Source organism: Lissotriton helveticus, chromosome 6 (assembly GCF_964261635.1).
Source record: "Lissotriton helveticus chromosome 6, aLisHel1.1, whole genome shotgun sequence".
Taxonomy (NCBI): Eukaryota; Metazoa; Chordata; class Amphibia; order Caudata; family Salamandridae; genus Lissotriton; species Lissotriton helveticus.
The window spans coordinates 1761768535-1761787947 of NC_136067.1; the positions used below are offsets into that span (position 1 = coordinate 1761768535).

General features: G+C 41.5%; 1 protein-coding gene across 3 annotated transcripts in view; it reads right to left on the bottom strand.

Annotated features, from left to right (window-relative positions):
* MSH2 (mutS homolog 2) overlaps positions 1–19413 on the bottom strand; it is a 799418-nt gene that overhangs the window by 293687 nt on the left and 486318 nt on the right. Inside the window, exon 11 of one of the 3 annotated variants that reach the window (XM_078649653.1) lies at positions 5612–6371. The exons of the other annotated variants lie outside the window; for them this stretch is intronic. Within the exon in view, the coding sequence (XP_078505779.1) occupies positions 6356–6371 (16 nt within the window). The 3' untranslated portion in view covers positions 5612–6355. Of the gene's footprint in view, positions 1–5611; positions 6372–19413 lie in introns of those variants that run through there. 3 annotated transcript variants of the gene reach the window in all.

A 19413-nucleotide genomic window follows, 5' to 3' on the forward strand; every position in this document is an offset into this window, starting at 1 on the left:
CCATTTCAGCAAGATGGTTCGGACTATCTTTAACGCGTCCTCCACAAAGGGCCTGGCGCACTTTTTTAAAGTTGTTACCAGTGGTCTCGTGACTTCATTTGAGAAAATCTTTGGAGTCATCCCTGCTTTCTTTCATTCTATTTTTTCCACTGTGCTTGGTGGATTCCCATTTTTACTTGTATTACCAGCGGACGCTCTTGTGCTTTTTTACATTTTTAAATATGGATGTCCCTCCTGTGCAAGCTCCCGCCCTGCAGCTGCTGACGCTGTTCCGCAATCGCATGCTTGAATATTATGGCACAATGCCGTTGGCGATATTAAGCACGGCATATGGATTATCTTTTCGATTCTCCTACTTCACCTGTGTCCAGCCTGTATTTCCCTGCCTGACCTGTGATTTCGATTGGGCCATTGATTTGTGTCTCTGCGGACCGGTTTCTCCTGACGTCGACTTTAATCAGCTGATGACTCCTATCATTACTCACAAGTTGGTTTGTCCTGGCGAAAGGATTATGGCTGTGGCATTGATGCATGGACTAATTGGTCTCTGGAATTTACTGGCGGCAACACAGTCTTTCTTGGAACAGAGCTTTCTTGAAAACCCACCGAGCTGTCCTCTGATGGTGATAGAGGATCCGGTGCTGGGAGAGCACGTATGTTCTTTTCCGCTTTTAAATTGGATGGCTGAACTCTTTTCGGATGAAGACGGTGACTTCCTATTGGAGGCTGTTGCAGCTTATTTTGCATACACAGTTATGTCATAGACCTTTTTCATGTTTGATGTGCTGAGTACTAGCATTTCATTGACAATTCATTGACTTATTTGTCAAGTTTTTATTATTTAGCTTGCCTATTGGCTTAAGCCTCGATAAAGTAGTTGGCTGTTTTATTTTTCTTTAGCATTAAATTTTCCTAGTTTTTAATGTTTTACCTTGCGGACCGTCCACATATAAAGTTGCAATCTGCTCTCATGAGATGCCACTTCTATTATCTTATTCAGTTCGTTTCCGGATCATGGGGAGGTGTCATCTAGATCCTGGATATCTTTACACCGTGTTAAGTTAGCATTGGCTCATTACCGGTTTAAACGCCATTTTTCCTTTTTTGCAACTTCTGCACACGACACTTAGTTGTTGCTTTAGCTTTCAACCTAGTAGTTCATCGTGGTTTACATGAGAATAATATGTTATTGCTCTACTATCTGCTTTGCTTGTTAAACTATATCTGTACAGCGACTGCTGAAGTTTCAAGAACAACACGATACAGAATTGTTATGAGGTCTGATCTCCACGACATGAGGCGGGTTTTATATTGCTTTGCCGAACACACATACACAACACTTGATGCGGTTCACATGAAGAGAGAGCTGGTGTATGCTGATGTGATTCCTTCAAATCTAAGACACTAAAGTATGGGCACGCCCTAAACCAACACAAAGAGACCTTCTTAGCAAATAATATAATATGTGTATTAGGGAGGGTCAGATATAAGCAGCCACGGGCCGTGGAGGGAGTTACGGTGGGGCAGGGAGGCGGAGGGGCAGGGTGGAGCCCTCTCCACCCTGCCCCTCCCCCTCCCCGCCTCCCTGCCCCACCGTAACTCCCTCCACGGCCCGCGGCTGCTTATAAGTGTTGCTAACTCTTATTCATTTACAGCATGTTAACATACTGTCACCATTCGCTTTTTATGTACTAGTAACTATGCTGGTAATTTTGCTACTGATAATATGTGTACTTGTATTATCTAAGATACTACGCCTGAGAAGACGGCATTAGTAAATAAACATTTCAAATACACATGTGTTCTTCTTAACTCCATGTTCTGGTTTCTAAGAAATATATAACGACCGACTGTTCATGAGTTCCACGTATCCTGAGGTACTATAAGTTCATATTCTGGATTGTCTAAACATTGAGAGTTTGTTATATCCAATGTGACACTGTACCTAGCTTGCTAAGGGGTTTTTGATTACTAAGGTGAGTTTTGGGGCACCCTAATTCGCCGAGGTTCCGATCCTCTGTCCACAGTTCTGTGTGAGAACAGAAACCCTGCGACAGGGGCACCCCTGAGCCTTGCTGGAGCTTCATCACACTTGCGATACAACTCCAGCAATGCGCCACCTTTACGGCACAGATACGTCACGCATCTGTGCTGTTTTTGCCCCATGATGCGCCGCATTGTAAATGCAGCACACCATAGGTGACGGAACAGCGGCACAGAATGACTAACACATCCCTGGTGATGCGCCAGTCATCATAAATCTATCCCTATGCTTCTTATCTTGTTAGAGATGAACCGCCATATGTATCATCAAAGTTTTTTGCATTTCCTAAATAGCAAACTTTAAGGAATAAATAGCGATTCTTTACCATTCCTAGTTTGCGATGAGCCATTTGCTAATTACAAATTACCCATTCATTTCCATGCAGCAGGAGGCCCATAGGAATGAAGGTGCAATTTGCGATTAGCAATTACCTCATCGCAAATTACGAATTTTTCCGAGGGTGCAGGGGTGTCTCAAGAACACCCTGCTGCACCCCTGAAAAAGAAATTTGGGGGCATATGGCGCACATAAATTTTGAAAACATTCCTTTACCTCAAAAACGATTTTCAACTCATAATTTGAAAACACTGCACATGGGGAAATGACTTAAAATGTCCTTAAGACACACAAAAGCGTTTTTTGATTGCCTTTGCAGCATGTTTCAGTCACCTTTAACATGCCTATGTAACGCAAACATTCAAAATGTAAATTTGCCATGCACAGGTGGGAGCATATTTACAAGCAATTTGCTCCACAGACAAACTTCTTACATTGAAATGGGAAAAATAACATCAGAGACTCTCAATTACCTTATAAAGAAGCAGACACCATTATGTCCTTGTCATCAATTTTTAAAACCATTGCTTTTACTCAAAAACGATTTACAAGTCATAATTTGAAAACACTCCACAGCTCCTATGCACATAAAAACCCTGTCAGTACTAATACTTCACATTTTCTCCAATTACAATTTCTCAAAGAAACAAAATCTATTTGTAAAACACTTGAGACAAAGCAACATTTGAAAAACACAACTTTCTTCATAATTTTCTCCTTAAAGCACACTATTTTCTATCTAAATTAAAGAAATCTTTTCTCACCTTAGCAAATACTTTGAGTTTCAAAACAGTCTCAGAAACACACCAATTTGTCTTCAGCAGAGCAAAAGGTATGCACTCCAGAGTCTGCAGCTATCAAAAGCACAGAAATGCTGTAATTCTTCACACATATCTCTCATGTCACCCAATCAAAACTCTTCCCTCCCTTTTTTTCAAATCAAAACCCTTCCCCCCTCTGCCCCCTCTCTGCTTTTTCTGCATAGCAACCACCTCTTGCAAGACCTCTGGTGTTCCCAAGTTCACACAACAATGTTGCAATTGAACTCTGAACTCTCAGTGCACCTGCATATCCAGTGCAATCTTTCATTTAATGATTTTTTCTTCGCCACTCAAAATACATCTTTCAACGAACTCATCCATGCACCCTAACTTTCTGTTTTCAGCAATCAAAATCCACCAATCACTCTTACTGCTTCATTAACACAGAAACTCCTCAGTTTTTTTCATTTTACACTCTTATTTTTTCAACTGCCATTTCATTGCCACACTTCATCTGACTGCAGGAGAACCTTCTCTCGCCATGTTTTCTGTCTGGATTGTTGGACATAGTTACATCTATTGGGCTCAGAGGTACGCTGAAAACAGGAATTTACCTAACCTCAATTTACAAGATGTGGAAATTAAGTGGTTTGGCCACAGAGGATTAAAATGTCACCAATTGATACCATTGGTGAAAACCTTTATGCATTTGCCAAAACCTGACCTGTTAATTGTGCACTGTGGAGGTAATGATTTGGGCACTTTGACTGGGGTAGGTCTGGAAATGCTTTTAAAGGACACCTTTGAGCAATTGATGGCACTTTTTCCTCAGACTGCCTTGGTATATTCAAATATATGCCAAAGACAAAAATGGAGGTGGTCGAACCAATTTTGTCCACAAATTGAGAAGTCGAGGAAGCATGTAAACAAATCTGTTTCAGCTTACATGAGAGACCATGGAATGGGCTCCCTGTACAACAATAACTTGCGTTACTACATGCAAGATATCTACAGAGGAGATGGAGTTCACTTCTCAGATGAGGGCAACAGAATTTTCACTCTGAATTTAAGACTGTGCATTGGTACCTACTTATAAGTACCTAAATGTACCATAAACCCAAAAGCTCTTCTCAGAGCTACCCTACATCTGATCACTCACAATTATTATTTTACTCTAACTTTTTTCACTAATTTTCAAGAAAGTACGCTCCCCAGAACGCTTCCCGGTTCGCGAACCGGGCGCACTCCACGCAAAAAAACTAAAAAAACGATATATTTTTTTTTTGCCCTGCGAGACCCTTTTAAAGCCTCCACATCAAACCTAGGGGGTCAAGGAGGATCTACTATGCCCCCTTATGGTCATTTGCCCCTTCGCTTTGGCCTCCTCTTTTCTCTCGATCCTACCGAGAGACAAGATGGCGGCCGCTACGGACTGTTTGGAATGTTTACAGACGCCGAAGAACCAATCAGCTTCGCAAAGCTCCGTAACGCGAAAAGTACGCGAAGCGGAGCGCTGTTACAGATATATATCTTTTTTTGAACGTTAATTTCTCAAAATCCACTGGAGCACATATATTGAGACCTAGCAAAGGCACATCGGGCTACCAGTCCCTACAATTTTGCCAAGTTTCGTGCAAATCCATTCAGCCGTTCGATTATTATTATTTTATTTTTTTTTGCCCCGCGGGGCCCTTTTAAAACCTCCACATCAAACCTAGGGGGTCAGCGAGAATCTACTATGCCCCCTTATGGTAATTTGCCCCTTCGCTTTGGCCTCCTCTTGTCTCTCGATCCTACCGAGAGACAAGATGGCGGCCGCTACGGACTGTTTGGAATGTTTACAGACGCCGGAGAACCAATCAGCTTCGCTTCACAAAGCTCCGTTGCGCGAAAAGTACGCGAACTGGAGCGCTGCCCGGTCCGCTGTTACAGATATATATCTTTTTTTGAACGTTAATTTCTCAAAATCCACTGAAGCACATATATTGAGACCTACAAAAGGCACATCGGGCTACCAGTCCCTACAATTTTGCCAAGTTTCGTGCAAATCCATTCAGCCCTTCGGGCTAAAAGTGAGGCCAACCGCCCTATGGAAAACTCAATGTTAAAAACACGTTTTGGACCCCCTTTTTTCTCGGCCCCCCCTTGACGAACCCCCCCGAAATTTTTAAGGGCTGCTCAGAAACAAAATGTGCCATTTTCCTGAAAATTTCAGCCAATTCCGTCCACAAACGCCAAAGTTATTAGACATAGAATTTTCAAAAATCCCATAGGGAAAAAATCCTAACTATATATACCTACTGGCGACCGCCAGTAGGTAATACATACATATATACATTCAACACACTCCACCAGCGTCGTCTTTCTCGTAGTCTCAGAAAGAATAACACAGGAGCCGTGGCCTCAATAAATGGTGCAGTTTAATGCAGATGCAACGTCCTACGCGTTTCGGAGTAAGCCTACTCCTTCATCACGGGCAAACTTTGTGCATAATAGTGTTTGTAATAAAGTAAAAAATATGTCACGTGATAACAAACATAAACAAAATACTTTGCCATTAACATACTTTTCGATGGTGTTAACATTATAAGTGACCTTATACCTGTGTTTGTTATAGTGAAAGCAAAAAATCTCTGCTCATATTTAACACTAATTATAACTGTAAATGAGTCTTCGTGACCTGCGCTTCACGCACTGCATATATCCTTAACATCAGGAAATAACATACTACTTGCAGTACTGAGTTCAATGATAAGACATTAGAGTAGTCAAATAATGATGTGCACCGCTAATACATATCATAATTCAAAACATAACCTTTGAAAAAATTATAACATTTTGAAAAAACGGGTTAAAGCGACCTAGCTGATAGAGGAAGCGAACCCTTAACCTCAAAAGTGTATTGTTCGTGGTGAACCAGCCCGCTACGCTATATGTTCACCCTGCTCACAATAGCTGAAAATTATCCGTCAAAAAGCCAACAGTCGGGCGCCTTAAAGTAGCTGACGGGGGAAAAAACACAGTATTGCCCAAGTGGGCTTGACTCAATTGCGGTGCATACATAAATGGAAAAATTAATGCCCCAGTGGGTCTGAATGGTAAATTCAGAACTTAGTGCTAACAAAAAAGTTCATTGCGCAAGTAGGTCACTTAAGTCCCAAGTCCAGCCCATGTGGGCAAGTGCTCAATGCAGTGCCAGCGAAAGTCTTCTTGGTCAGTTTTTGTAACACCTATGGACAATATTAAAGGCAACCTTATTAAAATCTTCATAATCAAAAAGAGAGTATCATGAAGAAATACACAAAATTCTAAAACAACATGCAGAAGTTCGTGAAGCAGCAACAATATCATGACAAAAACTCATAGCTTTAATATAAGTGTACCGACAATTCCTCGTCCATATTCAACCCCTGGGGCACCATGGTGTTGAACCTTATGATAAATTTGGACTCCAATTTCCTGAGCTCCAGAAGTCTATTTCCACCCCTTATGTTGGGGGGGATACAATCTATAACGGCAAATTTCACAAGATTAGCATTGCTCTTGTGGTATTCATGAAAATGTCGGGCCACTGGGTAGGTTTTGTCATTTTTACAGATGGCTCTCAGATGTTCTAATACACGCTTTTTGCCTTTATGAATAGTGCTACCAATATAGTATTTGGAGCACGGACATTTCAGGGTGTAGATGGCATACTCAGTATTACAATTCAGATGTTTTTGTATAATCCATGGGGTCTCATTGCTGTTAAGTTTGAGTGATTTAACACTATTGCTAAATTTGCATGCCTTGCATTGGTTACATGTAAAGAAACCTTTAACTGCATTGGGTTTTTTAGGAGTGGATATCATGTTACTGCATAGTTGATCACGTAGTGATCTGGGTTTACGGAATGTTAGAGAAGGATGTTCACCTATACAGTCTCTTAGGTCATTATCTGTTTTAAGTACATCCCAAAACTTATTCAGGCTTTTTTTCACCTCCCATGCATGAGTGCTGTAAGTAGTAATAAATCTTACTGTGTTTTCAGATTTAGTTAGGGATTCCGATACTTTGGGAAATAACAGGTCTTGCCGATTAAGAGTTTCTACTCTAGAAATGGCTTCACTTACAACCTTGAGGCTATAACCTCGTGTCAGGAATCTATCCTTCATGATCTCTTTCTCCTGTTCAAACTTATCAGCTGTGCTACAGTTTCTACGAGCCCGTAATAGCTCTCCATAAGGTATGCTGTTGATTAGGTTACGGGGATGGCAACTTCCCGCGTGAAGCAAGCTGTTGCCAGCCGTGGTTTTCCTAAACAATGAGCTAACAATTCTATTATCAGCTACCTCCAATTTGAGGTCCAGAAACTCCATGGTGTCCTTACTTATCTGATGTGTGAATTGAAGATTCAACTCATTGTTATTAAGGAGTTGTACAAACTTAGTTGCTTGTGTAGCAGTGCCATTCCACACACAAAAAATGTCGTCTATGTAACGTAGCCAGAGGACGGCGTGGTCTTTGAATAGCCTGATGTTATAGACTACCTGTTCCTCCCAGCGACCCAGGTAGATACCCGCAAAGCTGGGAGCAAAACAGCTTCCCATCGCCGTCCCCTGTGTCTGCCTGAAGATGGTATTGTCGAAAAGAAAAAAATTGTTACTCGAGCACAATTCTACCATCTTAAGTAACATCTCGGTGTGTTGGAGAAAGCCTAACGATCTTTTAGTGAAAGATTGTCTGCAAGCTTCAAGACCCAGTTTTTGCGGAATGCTGGTGTACAGACTGCAAACATCTAGGCCCAGCATTAAGTAGTCAGGAGACCACTCTATATCATGAATGTGGCGCAAGAAGTCACTGGTGTCACGGACAAATGATGGAAGTGATTGTACCAACGGTTGTAGAAAATAGTCTACATACTTGGAAGTGTTTTCCAATGCACTTCCACAGGAGGACACAATCGGTCTCCCTGGTGGCCTGAGTGCATTTTTGTGTACCTTAGGAAGTAAGTACAGAACCGGAAGTTTGGGATATTTACAAGCCAGATATACAAATTCATCATTACTCAATATACTGTTGTCTCTCCAATTAGTGATTTGGTTACTAACATACAGCATTGCCTGGTCATATTCAGTTCTGGAACTTTGACAATACCTACTGGTGTCAGATAATTGCGCATGTCCCTCTTGTTTGTACATTTCAACCGGCCAGATAACAACATTACCCCCCTTGTCACTTGGTTTGATAACAAATTCATGATTGGATTCTAATCCTATCAAAGCTTTGTACTGTTTAGCAGTTAAGTTGTTTCTGATCGACTTCTTATATGATTTGAGTTTTTTAAACTCCTTGATCATACCTTTCTCAAAACAATTAATTGCTTCACAGTTCACTTGGGGTAAGAACACTGATTTCGGTTTAAAAGGTGTGGGAGCCACCAAATCAGTTATTAGATCACTGTTGGCTAAATTCAAAACCGGATCCACATTCAGCCCACCCATTCCAGCTAAATCATGGATAGTGTGTAATGTCTCAGTGTCTCCTACTGATAGTCCTACAGGGTCAGTTGCTTGTTCCCTAATACATTTGTCCGGTTTGTGTAGAAACCATTTCTTAAGTTTCAATTTCCGTATATAGTGGAACAAGTCAATTCTTGATGTAGTGTAATTAAAATTGGAAGTCGGACAAAATGATAATCCTAACATTAATACCTCCAATTCATCTTCACTCAAAATGTAATTAGAAAGATTTACCACTGTTTTGGTCTTCATGTTTTCTTGGCGAATTTGCCCCTTGTTCTTGTTCCCACTGGGCTGTCTGTTGGCATAGAGTAATTTGGCTTTGCTCCTCCTCTTCCTCCTCTTCCACGCCCTCTTGCCGGGCTGGCGCTGCTGGTCATGGTGCTCGACCTCTCTTTTGCCAGTAGCTCGTACTCCTTTAAAAAGCGTGCTTTTAATATTTCAGCATCGTTGTCACTTCCTTCGTGTCCGGTTTCCACATCACATTGCATGATTAGTTGTGTCAGAGGGGAAATTTCATTGGTAGCGGCAGCAGATTCCATAACCTCAGTTGTCGCCAAGGGTATTCCCTCCTTTGATTTCATCTGTGTGGTTTGCTCTTTTCTCAATTTTTCAAATTTCTTGCCAAAGGTTAGAATCTGGCCATTTTTATAGTCTATTTCATCTCTCTCAAACTTGGATAATTTTTTCAATTTGATTTCCTCCTCTAGTTTTTCCAAACGTTTATTCATTTTGTCCATCTCAGTACTGAATTCTTCATCATTCAGTAATTCTTTTAATTTGGCAATCAATTCTTCACTTTCTTGTGTTAGTTTAATACTCTCCTTTTCGGCAGATTTTATTCGTAGTTTTAGCATGTTTAATGAACAGTTATGATTGTTTTCCATCCATGCTGTTATTAGTTCAGGATCAGGTTGCTGGAGCGTGGGGGTTATAAAAATACGCAAGCCCCGCGGAATTCGATTGCTTTCTAGATAGTGTTGGAGTGCTGTGGCTTCCCACCACTTGGACTGCTCTTTTTTGAGCACTCTCCATAGCGTATCCCACAGCTTCCTCTTATCTTTAACACTGTTGCTGGCGGTTCTGTTAGTATCCCCGCCATTATCAATGCGAGTGGTTTTGTCAAACAGTCTTGTTGCGGCTTGCTTCCGCTTGGTGTTTCTTGTATCTGCCATTCTTTCAATACGACCGGTGTACCTGGTCGTATTGTCCCGATATTATCCAGGCTGCAAGTGTTCCCAGCGTTATCGGTTGGTAATCACCAATACGCTAATCCGATTACCACGAACAGGCTCACCACTTGTGTCAAGATCCCACGGCGTTTGGTAATGGTTCACCGACAGGCACCGAAAAGACGAATGCAGCTCCCTGCTCCTCCTCCTCTCGGCTCTCCTCGCGTTCCGATTACTCAGCCCTTGACTGGTTTCCTTCAGGTGGCGTCGTCGTGTGGGCAAAGGTTTATATAACGTATAAACACAAACTTTTAGCTGAACCTTTGCCTCTGTGTCGGCGGGCTCACGGCAGGGGTAGCCACCCCCTAAAATTCAACACACTCCACCAGCGTCGTCTTTCTCGTAGTCTCAGAAAGAATAACACAGGAGCCGTGGCCTCAATAAATGGTGCAGTTTAATGCAGATGCAACGTCCTACGCGTTTCGGAGTAAGCCTACTCCTTCATCACGGGCAAACTTTGTGCATAATAGTGTTTGTAATAAAGTAAAAAAATATGTCACGTGATAACAAACATAAACAAAATACTTTGCCATTAACATACTTTTCGATGGTGTTAACATTATAAGTGACCTTATACCTGTGTTTGTTATAGTGAAAGCAAAAAATCTCTGCTCATATTTAACACTAATTATAACTGTAAATGAGTCTTCGTGACCTGCGCTACACGCACTGCATATATCCTTAACATCAGGAAATAACATACTACTTGCAGTACTGAGTTCAATGATAAGACATTAGAGTAGTCAAATAATGATGTGCACCGCTAATACATATCATAATTCAAAACATAACCTTTGAAAAAATTATAACATTTTGAAAAAACGGGTTAAAGCGACCTAGCTGATAGAGGAAGCGAACCCTTAACCTCAAAAGTGTATTGTTCGTGGTGAACCAGCCCGCTACGCTATATGTTCACCCTGCTCACAATAGCTGAAAATTATCCGTCAAAAAGCCAACAGTCGGGCGCCTTAAAGTAGCTGACGGGGGAAAAAACACAGTATTGCCCAAGTGGGCTTGACTCAATTGCGGTGCATACATAAATGGAAAAATTAATGCCCCAGTGGGTCTGAATGGTAAACAGACAGCCCAGTGGGAACAAGAACAAGGGGCAAATTCGCCAAGAAAACATGAAGACCAAAACAGTGGTAAATCTTTCTAATTACATTTTGAGTGAAGATGAATTGGAGGTATTAATGTTAGGATTATCATTTTGTCTGACTTCCAATTTTAATTACACTACATCAAGAATTGACTTGTTCCACTATATACGGAAATTGAAACTTAAGAAATGGTTTCTACACAAACCGGACAAATGTATTAGGGAACAAGCAACTGACCCTGTAGGACTATCAGTAGGAGACACTGAGACATTACACACTATCCATGATTTAGCTGGAATGGGTGGGCTGAATGTGGATCCGGTTTTGAATTTAGCCAACAGTGATCTAATAACTGATTTGGTGGCTCCCACACCTTTTAAACCGAAATCAGTGTTCTTACCCCAAGTGAACTGTGAAGCAATTAATTGTTTTGAGAAAGGTATGATCAAGGAGTTTAAAAAACTCAAATCATATAAGAAGTCGATCAGAAACAACTTAACTGCTAAACAGTACAAAGCTTTGATAGGATTAGAATCCAATCACGAATTTGTTATCAAATCAAGTGACAAGGGGGGTAATGTTGTTATCTGGCCGGTTGAAATGTACAAACAAGAGGGACATGCGCAATTATCTGACACCAGTAGGTATTGTCAAAGTTCCAGAACTGAATATGACCAGGCAATGCTGTATGTTAGTAACCAAATCACTAATTGGAGAGACAACAGTATATTGAGTAATGATGAATTTGTATATCTGGCTTGTAAATATCCCAAACTTCCGGTTCTGTACTTACTTCCTAAGGTACACAAAAATGCACTCAGGCCACCAGGGAGACCGATTGTGTCCTCCTGTGGAAGTGCATTGGAAAACACTTCCAAGTATGTAGACTATTTTCTACAACCGTTGGTACAATCACTTACATCATTTGTCCGTGACACCAGTGACTTCTTGCGCCACATTCATGATATAGAGTGGTCTCCTGACTACTTAATGCTGGGCCTAGATGTTTGCAGTCTGTACACCAGCATTCCGCAAAAACTGGGTCTTGAAGCTTGCAGACAATCTTTCACTAAAAGATCGTTAGGCTTTCTCCAACACACCGAGATGTTACTTAAGATGGTAGAATTGTGCTTGAGTAACAATTTTTTTCTTTTCGACAATACCATCTTCAGGCAGACACAGGGGACGGCGATGGGAAGCTGTTTTGCTCCCAGCTTTGAGGGTATCTACCTGGGTCGCTGGGAGGAACAGGTAGTCTATAACATCAGGCTATTCAAAGACCACGCCGTCCTCTGGCTACGTTACATAGACGACATTTTCTGTGTGTGGAATGGCACTGCTACACAAGCAACTGAGTTTGTACAACTCCTTAATAACAATGAGTTGAATCTTCAATTCACACATCAGATAAGTAAGGACACCATGGAGTTTCTGGACCTCAAATTGGAGGTAGCTGATAATAGAATTGTTAGCTCATTGTTTAGGAAAACCACGGCTGGCAACAGCTTGCTTCACGCGGGAAGTTGCCATCCCCGTAACCTAATCAACAGCATACCTTATGGAGAGCTATTACGGGCTCGTAGAAACTGTAGCACAGCTGATAAGTTTGAACAGGAGAAAGAGATCATGAAGGATAGATTCCTGACACGAGGTTATAGCCTCAAGGTTGTAAGTGAAGCCATTTCTAGAGTAGAAACTCTTAATCGGCAAGACCTGTTATTTCCCAAAGTATCGGAATCCCTAACTAAATCTGAAAACACAGTAAGATTTATTACTACTTACAGCACTCATGCATGGGAGGTGAAAAAAAGCCTGAATAAGTTTTGGGATGTACTTAAAACAGATAATGACCTAAGAGACTGTATAGGTGAACATCCTTCTCTAACATTCCGTAAACCCAGATCACTACGTGATCAACTATGCAGTAACATGATATCCACTCCTAAAAAACCCAATGCAGTTAAAGGTTTCTTTACATGTAACCAATGCAAGGCATGCAAATTTAGCAATAGTGTTAAATCACTCAAACTTAACAGCAATGAGACCCCATGGATTATACAAAAACATCTGAATTGTAATACTGAGTATGCCATCTACACCCTGAAATGTCCGTGCTCCAAATACTATATTGGTAGCACTATTCATAAAGGCAAAAAGCGTGTATTAGAACATCTGAGAGCCATCTGTAAAAATGACAAAACCTACCCAGTGGCCCGACATTTTCATGAATACCACAAGAGCAATGCTAATCTTGTGAAATTTGCCGTTATAGATTGTATCCCCCCCAACATAAGGGGTGGAAATAGACTTCTGGAGCTCAGGAAATTGGAGTCCAAATTTATCATAAGGTTCAACACCATGGTGCCCCAGGGGTTGAATATGGACGAGGAATTGTCGGTACACTTATATTAAAGCTATGAGTTTTTGTCATGATATTGTTGCTGCTTCACGAACTTCTGCATGTTGTTTTAGAATTTTGTGTATTTCTTCATGATACTCTCTTTTTGATTATGAAGATTTTAATAAGGTTGCCTTTACTATTGTCCATAGGTGTTACAAAAACTGACCAAGAAGACTTTCGCTGGCACTGCATTGAGCACTTGCCCACATGGGCTGGACTTGGGACTTAAGTGACCTACTTGCGCAATGAACTTTTTTGTTAGCACTAAGTTCTGAATTTACCATTCAGACCCACTGGGGCATTAATTTTTCCATTTATGTATGCACCGCAATTGAGTCAAGCCCACTTGGGCAATACTGTGTTTTTTCCCCCGTCAGCTACTTTAAGGCGCCCGACTGTTGGCTTTTTGACGGATAATTTTCAGCTATTGTGAGCAGGGTGAACATATAGCGTAGCGGGCTGGTTCACCACGAACAATACACTTTTGAGGTTAAGGGTTCGCTTCCTCTATCAGCTAGGTCGCTTTAACCCGTTTTTTCAAAATGTTATAATTTTTTCAAAGGTTATGTTTTGAATTATGATATGTATTAGCGGTGCACATCATTATTTGACTACTCTAATGTCTTATCATTGAACTCAGTACTGCAAGTAGTATGTTATTTCCTGATGTTAAGGATATATGCAGTGCGTGAAGCGCAGGTCACGAAGACTCATTTACAGTTATAATTAGTGTTAAATATGAGCAGAGATTTTTTGCTTTCACTATAACAAACACAGGTATAAGGTCACTTATAATGTTAACACCATCGAAAAGTATGTTAATGGCAAAGTATTTTGTTTATGTTTGTTATCACGTGACATATTTTTTTACTTTATTACAAACACTATTATGCACAAAGTTTGCCCGTGATGAAGGAGTAGGCTTACTCCGAAACGCGTAGGACGTTGCATCTGCATTAAACTGCACCATTTATTGAGGCCACGGCTCCTGTGTTATTCTTTCTGAGACTACGAGAAAGAAGCTGGTGGAGTGTGTTGAATTTTAGGGGGTGGCTACCCCTGCCGTGAGCCCGCCGACACAGAGGCAAAGGTTCAGCTAAAAGTTTGTGTTTATACATATATACATACATACATACATACATACATATATACATACATATATATATATATATATATATATATATTCACTGAAAAAACCATAGGTTATAGACCATATATAGTTAGGAATTAGCATTTAAAAAACCTTATTTTACTCACACAAAACCATTGAAATTCCATATATAGTTAGTTGCACTAACTATATATCGCGCACCCGCAATCCACTGCTGATCATGTCACATATTACATCATTCATGACATGGTCAGTGACATCACTGATGACATCACTGATGACATCTCAAATGACATCACTGATGACATCACTGATGACAACATCCAGTGACTGTATGTTTCTGTAAAGTTAAAATATGTCTTACAAATTGAAGAATGAGTGGATGTATAAGTGTCTGGATGAAGGATTTAGTAGGTGCGTGACTGACTGTATGAGTGAGTGATTAAATGTGTCTCACTGAATGCATGGGTTAGTGACTAAACTGTCTTAATTTGTGCATCATTATGTCTGTTGTTCTGTAAACTGCTGCATGTGCTGATCATTAGCTATACGAGAGGCTATATGTGTTATTAATTGGTTGCCCAAGTATTTCTATGGGAGATTGAGTTTGTGTGGGGGTGGCTGGAAGGTGTGTGACTCTATGCATAGATGTGTGAGCAGTTTATTCACTAGGTGTATGAGTTCAAGAGTGCATGTGGAAACAGCTACATGGGCAGTTGACTGTGTGCATGAGTGTATTGATGAGTGAATGGATATCTCAATGCTACATGTCATAGTAAGTACATATGTAAAACACAGTACATGTGAGAGTTGGCATATATAAATAACTGTGCATGAGAGCCACTGAATGAGTGAGTGGTTGTATCGATCATTGTGAACTTGTATCAGGGATTGTATAAGAGAGTAAATATGTGTTAGTATATGTTTCAATAAGTAAGGTGTGTTTAACTGTATAGTTGAAGAAATGGAGGTGAGATTGTTTCTTTGCATGACTGACTGGGTGTGTGAGTAACTCCATGGATGAGTGGCAGTGTGTGAGTGTCTGTATACACTGAGTGTATCTAAGGTTATATTAGAGTCTGAAGAGGTTTATCGTATTAGCACAAGAATGATGTCAAATGAGATGTCATCAGTGATGTCATCAGTGATGTCATTTGAGATGTCATCAGTGATGTCATCAGTGATGTCACTGACCATGTCATGAATGATGTAATATGTGACATGATCAGCAGTGGATTGCGGGTGCGCGATATATAGTTAGTGCAACTAACTATATATGGAATTTCAATGGTTTTGTGTGAGTAAAATAAGGTTTTTTAAATGCTAATTCCTAACTATATATGGTCTATAACCTATGGTTTTTTCAGTGAATTTTCAAGGTTTTGTAAATGCTAATTCCTAACTATATATGGTCTATAACCTATGGTTTTTTCAGTGAATTTCAATGGTTTTTTAATAGCAAATATCATAAGCTGTCGAATGTCAAGTACGTGGTAAGTGAAAACATTTTCGTGTTTATGCACACTGATCTGCTTTGAATGGTGCCCCCCCCCCCTCATTTCTATTAGGAGTACTCTCTCTTTGCAGATAGTGAAAGGTAGTTAACGCAGGCCTTTGCCCCCGTTGTAATCCGTCGTGCCTGCTTCTCTCTCCATTTGATTGATTGTTATCCAAGTATTTACTGTTTTAGAATTAGTTCTCTTTGGTTCATTCTCTATTTACAAACAAACACAGAGTCGCAATACTCTGTTTAGTCTTTGCAGATAACGAAAAATCGTGTAAAAAAAAAAGAAAAGGAATCGAGCAAAATCAGTAGGCCACTAATGGGATCTCTTTTTGACCTCGCTAAAATAGAAACATTAGGAACAACCCCTCATGACAAATACAAAACTAGTGAGATGAACTGAACTCCACACAATGATGGCTGCAAAACAGCTCGGCTCCGCCACCCACCCCGCCCAAAATAACGATAAAGAACGGCTGCCATGATTGGTTGCGGAATGACCACGACGGAGCTACGAAATGGTGCTGCTCTCATGCTAACCCCAGCTTCAGTCTGAAACATCCAGAAACACTGTAGACTACCAATTCGATCAGTTCCGGTAGCGCCCCAATGTAACCCGGTAGAGAAGAACTAGCCCTCCCCTCTTTGACTGATGGTTCTTGTTGCCTGTCCCTTCTGTTGTCATTTAACAGAACTATTTAGCCTGCTGAAAGGGGTTGTGTTCCGACCGCTGGTTGGTGGAGACATTTTGACTATATTCTGTACCTGCGTTGTCGCGTAATGCGTCATATGACGCGCCGCGTTAGCGCATCCGGAAGTCATCCGGGGCGCGCAGCGCGTAACGTAAGCATAACAAGTCATGTGACTTGTTAATAAAACTTTTCATTGGTTCATTTTACTTTTCTTATTGTAATGATGAAAGGCTTGGTCATATGACCTAAAAATTACGCTTTTCATTACTTCCGAACATTATTTTTTCTTAAATATATGTTATAATGTTCCAGGCTAATGTACTTTCCCGGAAATTTTACAACTGTCCTGCAAGTAAAATATATTCTTTTTTCGAGAAAAAGAGCGTTTCTTCGTCCCATGACGGAGCCGTTGAGCAAAAGAGGGTCGACCTGCTGTCTTAGTCGCCGATACGCCTGAATATGAGATTCTTATCGATCACTTTATGTTGCAGGAATAGAAAACACAACAGCCCTTGACCATTTATCTTTACTGCGTTCCTTCGTATTATACCTTTTACCCTTCATGTAATTGGTCTGCTTTATTTCACTTGCCTTTTAATGATTCTAAAACAGTCACTATTATTAAAAACTTTACCAATGTATATACTACTACCATGTTTTCTTTTAAAAACCTTTATTGTGAAAATTTCATTATACAAATACGAGCCTATAACCACGTGGGCCTGCCACAGAGCAAACTGTAATCGTATATGATGAATAGACATTTACACTGTAGAGGAACGTAACGGGCGGGCCATTAGGTTGCAAGAACTAAGGTGTCTAACAGTTACGGAATCGGTGGACGTACATTTTATAATTAAAATACGACAGGGCCAGTTACAATAAAATTATCTAGATATACATTTGCGGGCAAGTACCATGGGTGACGTTAATTCGAACTTTCAACAGTACAGTAATCAATAACACATCAGAACTTAATATCAATAGGGATGTCGAAATAGTCAATCAATTCTCGTCCCCGCCCGCCATGTGCTTCAAAACTGCATACGTATCTCGTGATTTCAAGGTTCTGCAACCAGTACACAACAAGGAGTTACGAGTCCCATTTATTCCGGCGCCATTTTGGGCGAGGACGGGAAGGCCCAGGATATAGTCAAAATGTCTCTACCAACCATCGACTATGATGATGTTCATATGCTGTATTTATTAGAGTAACACTCATCTGTCCACATGAAATTAATTTGCCACAATCTAAACATGTCATTTTAATCTTTCCAAAGTTCTTCTAAATATTTGGGACCGTTTCCCTTGCCTCTGAAGCTCTCAGTGCCACTTCTTTGATGAATGTACTAGCAGGTCAGGGGTTCTCCTCCAAATCTCTCTTTTATGCAGCACTATAATTAATTGGTGCCACCTCTCCATATGACGATGCATGGTATAGTTACCACAACTATATTTTTTTTCGGTTCCTCTGGAGAGTTCATCGTGGCAGATGAAGCGTGTAACGTACCGGGCATTTACCTTTTGTTGCATGTACAGGAAAGGAAAAAAAAATCGAGCGTCCGAGTTCTAAGGTGTCCCAAGGCCATTTTAGTGGACCAGGTCCAAATCCAAAGAACAGGCCGCCATTTTGAGAGTCCTCTTGCAGCCGCCTGTCGCTGTAGCATCAAGAGCAGCCGAAACTCAGCTGAATGGCAACTGAAACGGTAAAGGGGCGCCCCACTACAGCAGACGAGCCTCCACCTAGGAAGGCCCATTCACGCCGGCTCCCCCCCCTTCGGGCACCCCACGCCGTTATTCGGAGCAGTATTGTAGGATGGCCACACCAGTGCGGCAACTTGCTAGACATCACCTCGGTGGTAACCGAATCTCAACGCCTTGTGGTGTCTTCTATTCAAAAAACATTGTTATGCTGCCTTCGACCTATTCGCCGCAAGTGCGCACACAACTCAACTGCATAGCTTGCTAGACACCACCTCGGTGCCATCCGGATCTTGGAATGTCAGCACCTTTTGGTGTCTTCTCTTCAGAAAATATTGTTGCGCTGCCTTTGGCCCCATTCGCACATCAGTCCGCTACTGACGCCATCTCACAGGCTAATGGGGCGCCCCACGCCGACTTTCAGCATTGTAGAATGACCACACCAGTACAGCAACTTGCTAGACATCACCTCGGTGCCATCCGGATCTCGGCGCCCCACTGCAGATGAAGTGCCTCTCAACTATGAAACCACCACGGTGACATCCGGATCTTGGCGCGTTGTGCTGCCTTCGGCCTATTCGCACATCGGTCCGCTACTGACGCCATCTCACAGGCTAATGGGGCGACCCACGCCGAGTTTCAGCATTGTAGGATGACCACACCAGTACAGCAACTTGCTAGACATCACCTCGGTGCCATCCGAATCTTGGCATCTCAACGCCTAGTGGTATCTTCCATACAAAAAATATTGTTACGCTGCCTTTGGCCCCATTCGCACATCAGTCCGCAACTTAGACATCACCTCGGTGCCATCCGGATCTTGGCATCTCAGCGCCTTGTGGTGTCAGTCAGAAAATATTGTTGCGCTGCCTTTGGCCCCATTCGCACATCGGTCCGCTACTGACGCCATCTCACAGGCCAACGGGGCGCCCCACGCCGACTTTCAACATTGTAGGATGGCCACAGAAGTGCGACAACTTACTAGACACCACCTCGGTGCCATCCGGATCTTGGCGCGTTGTGCTGCCTT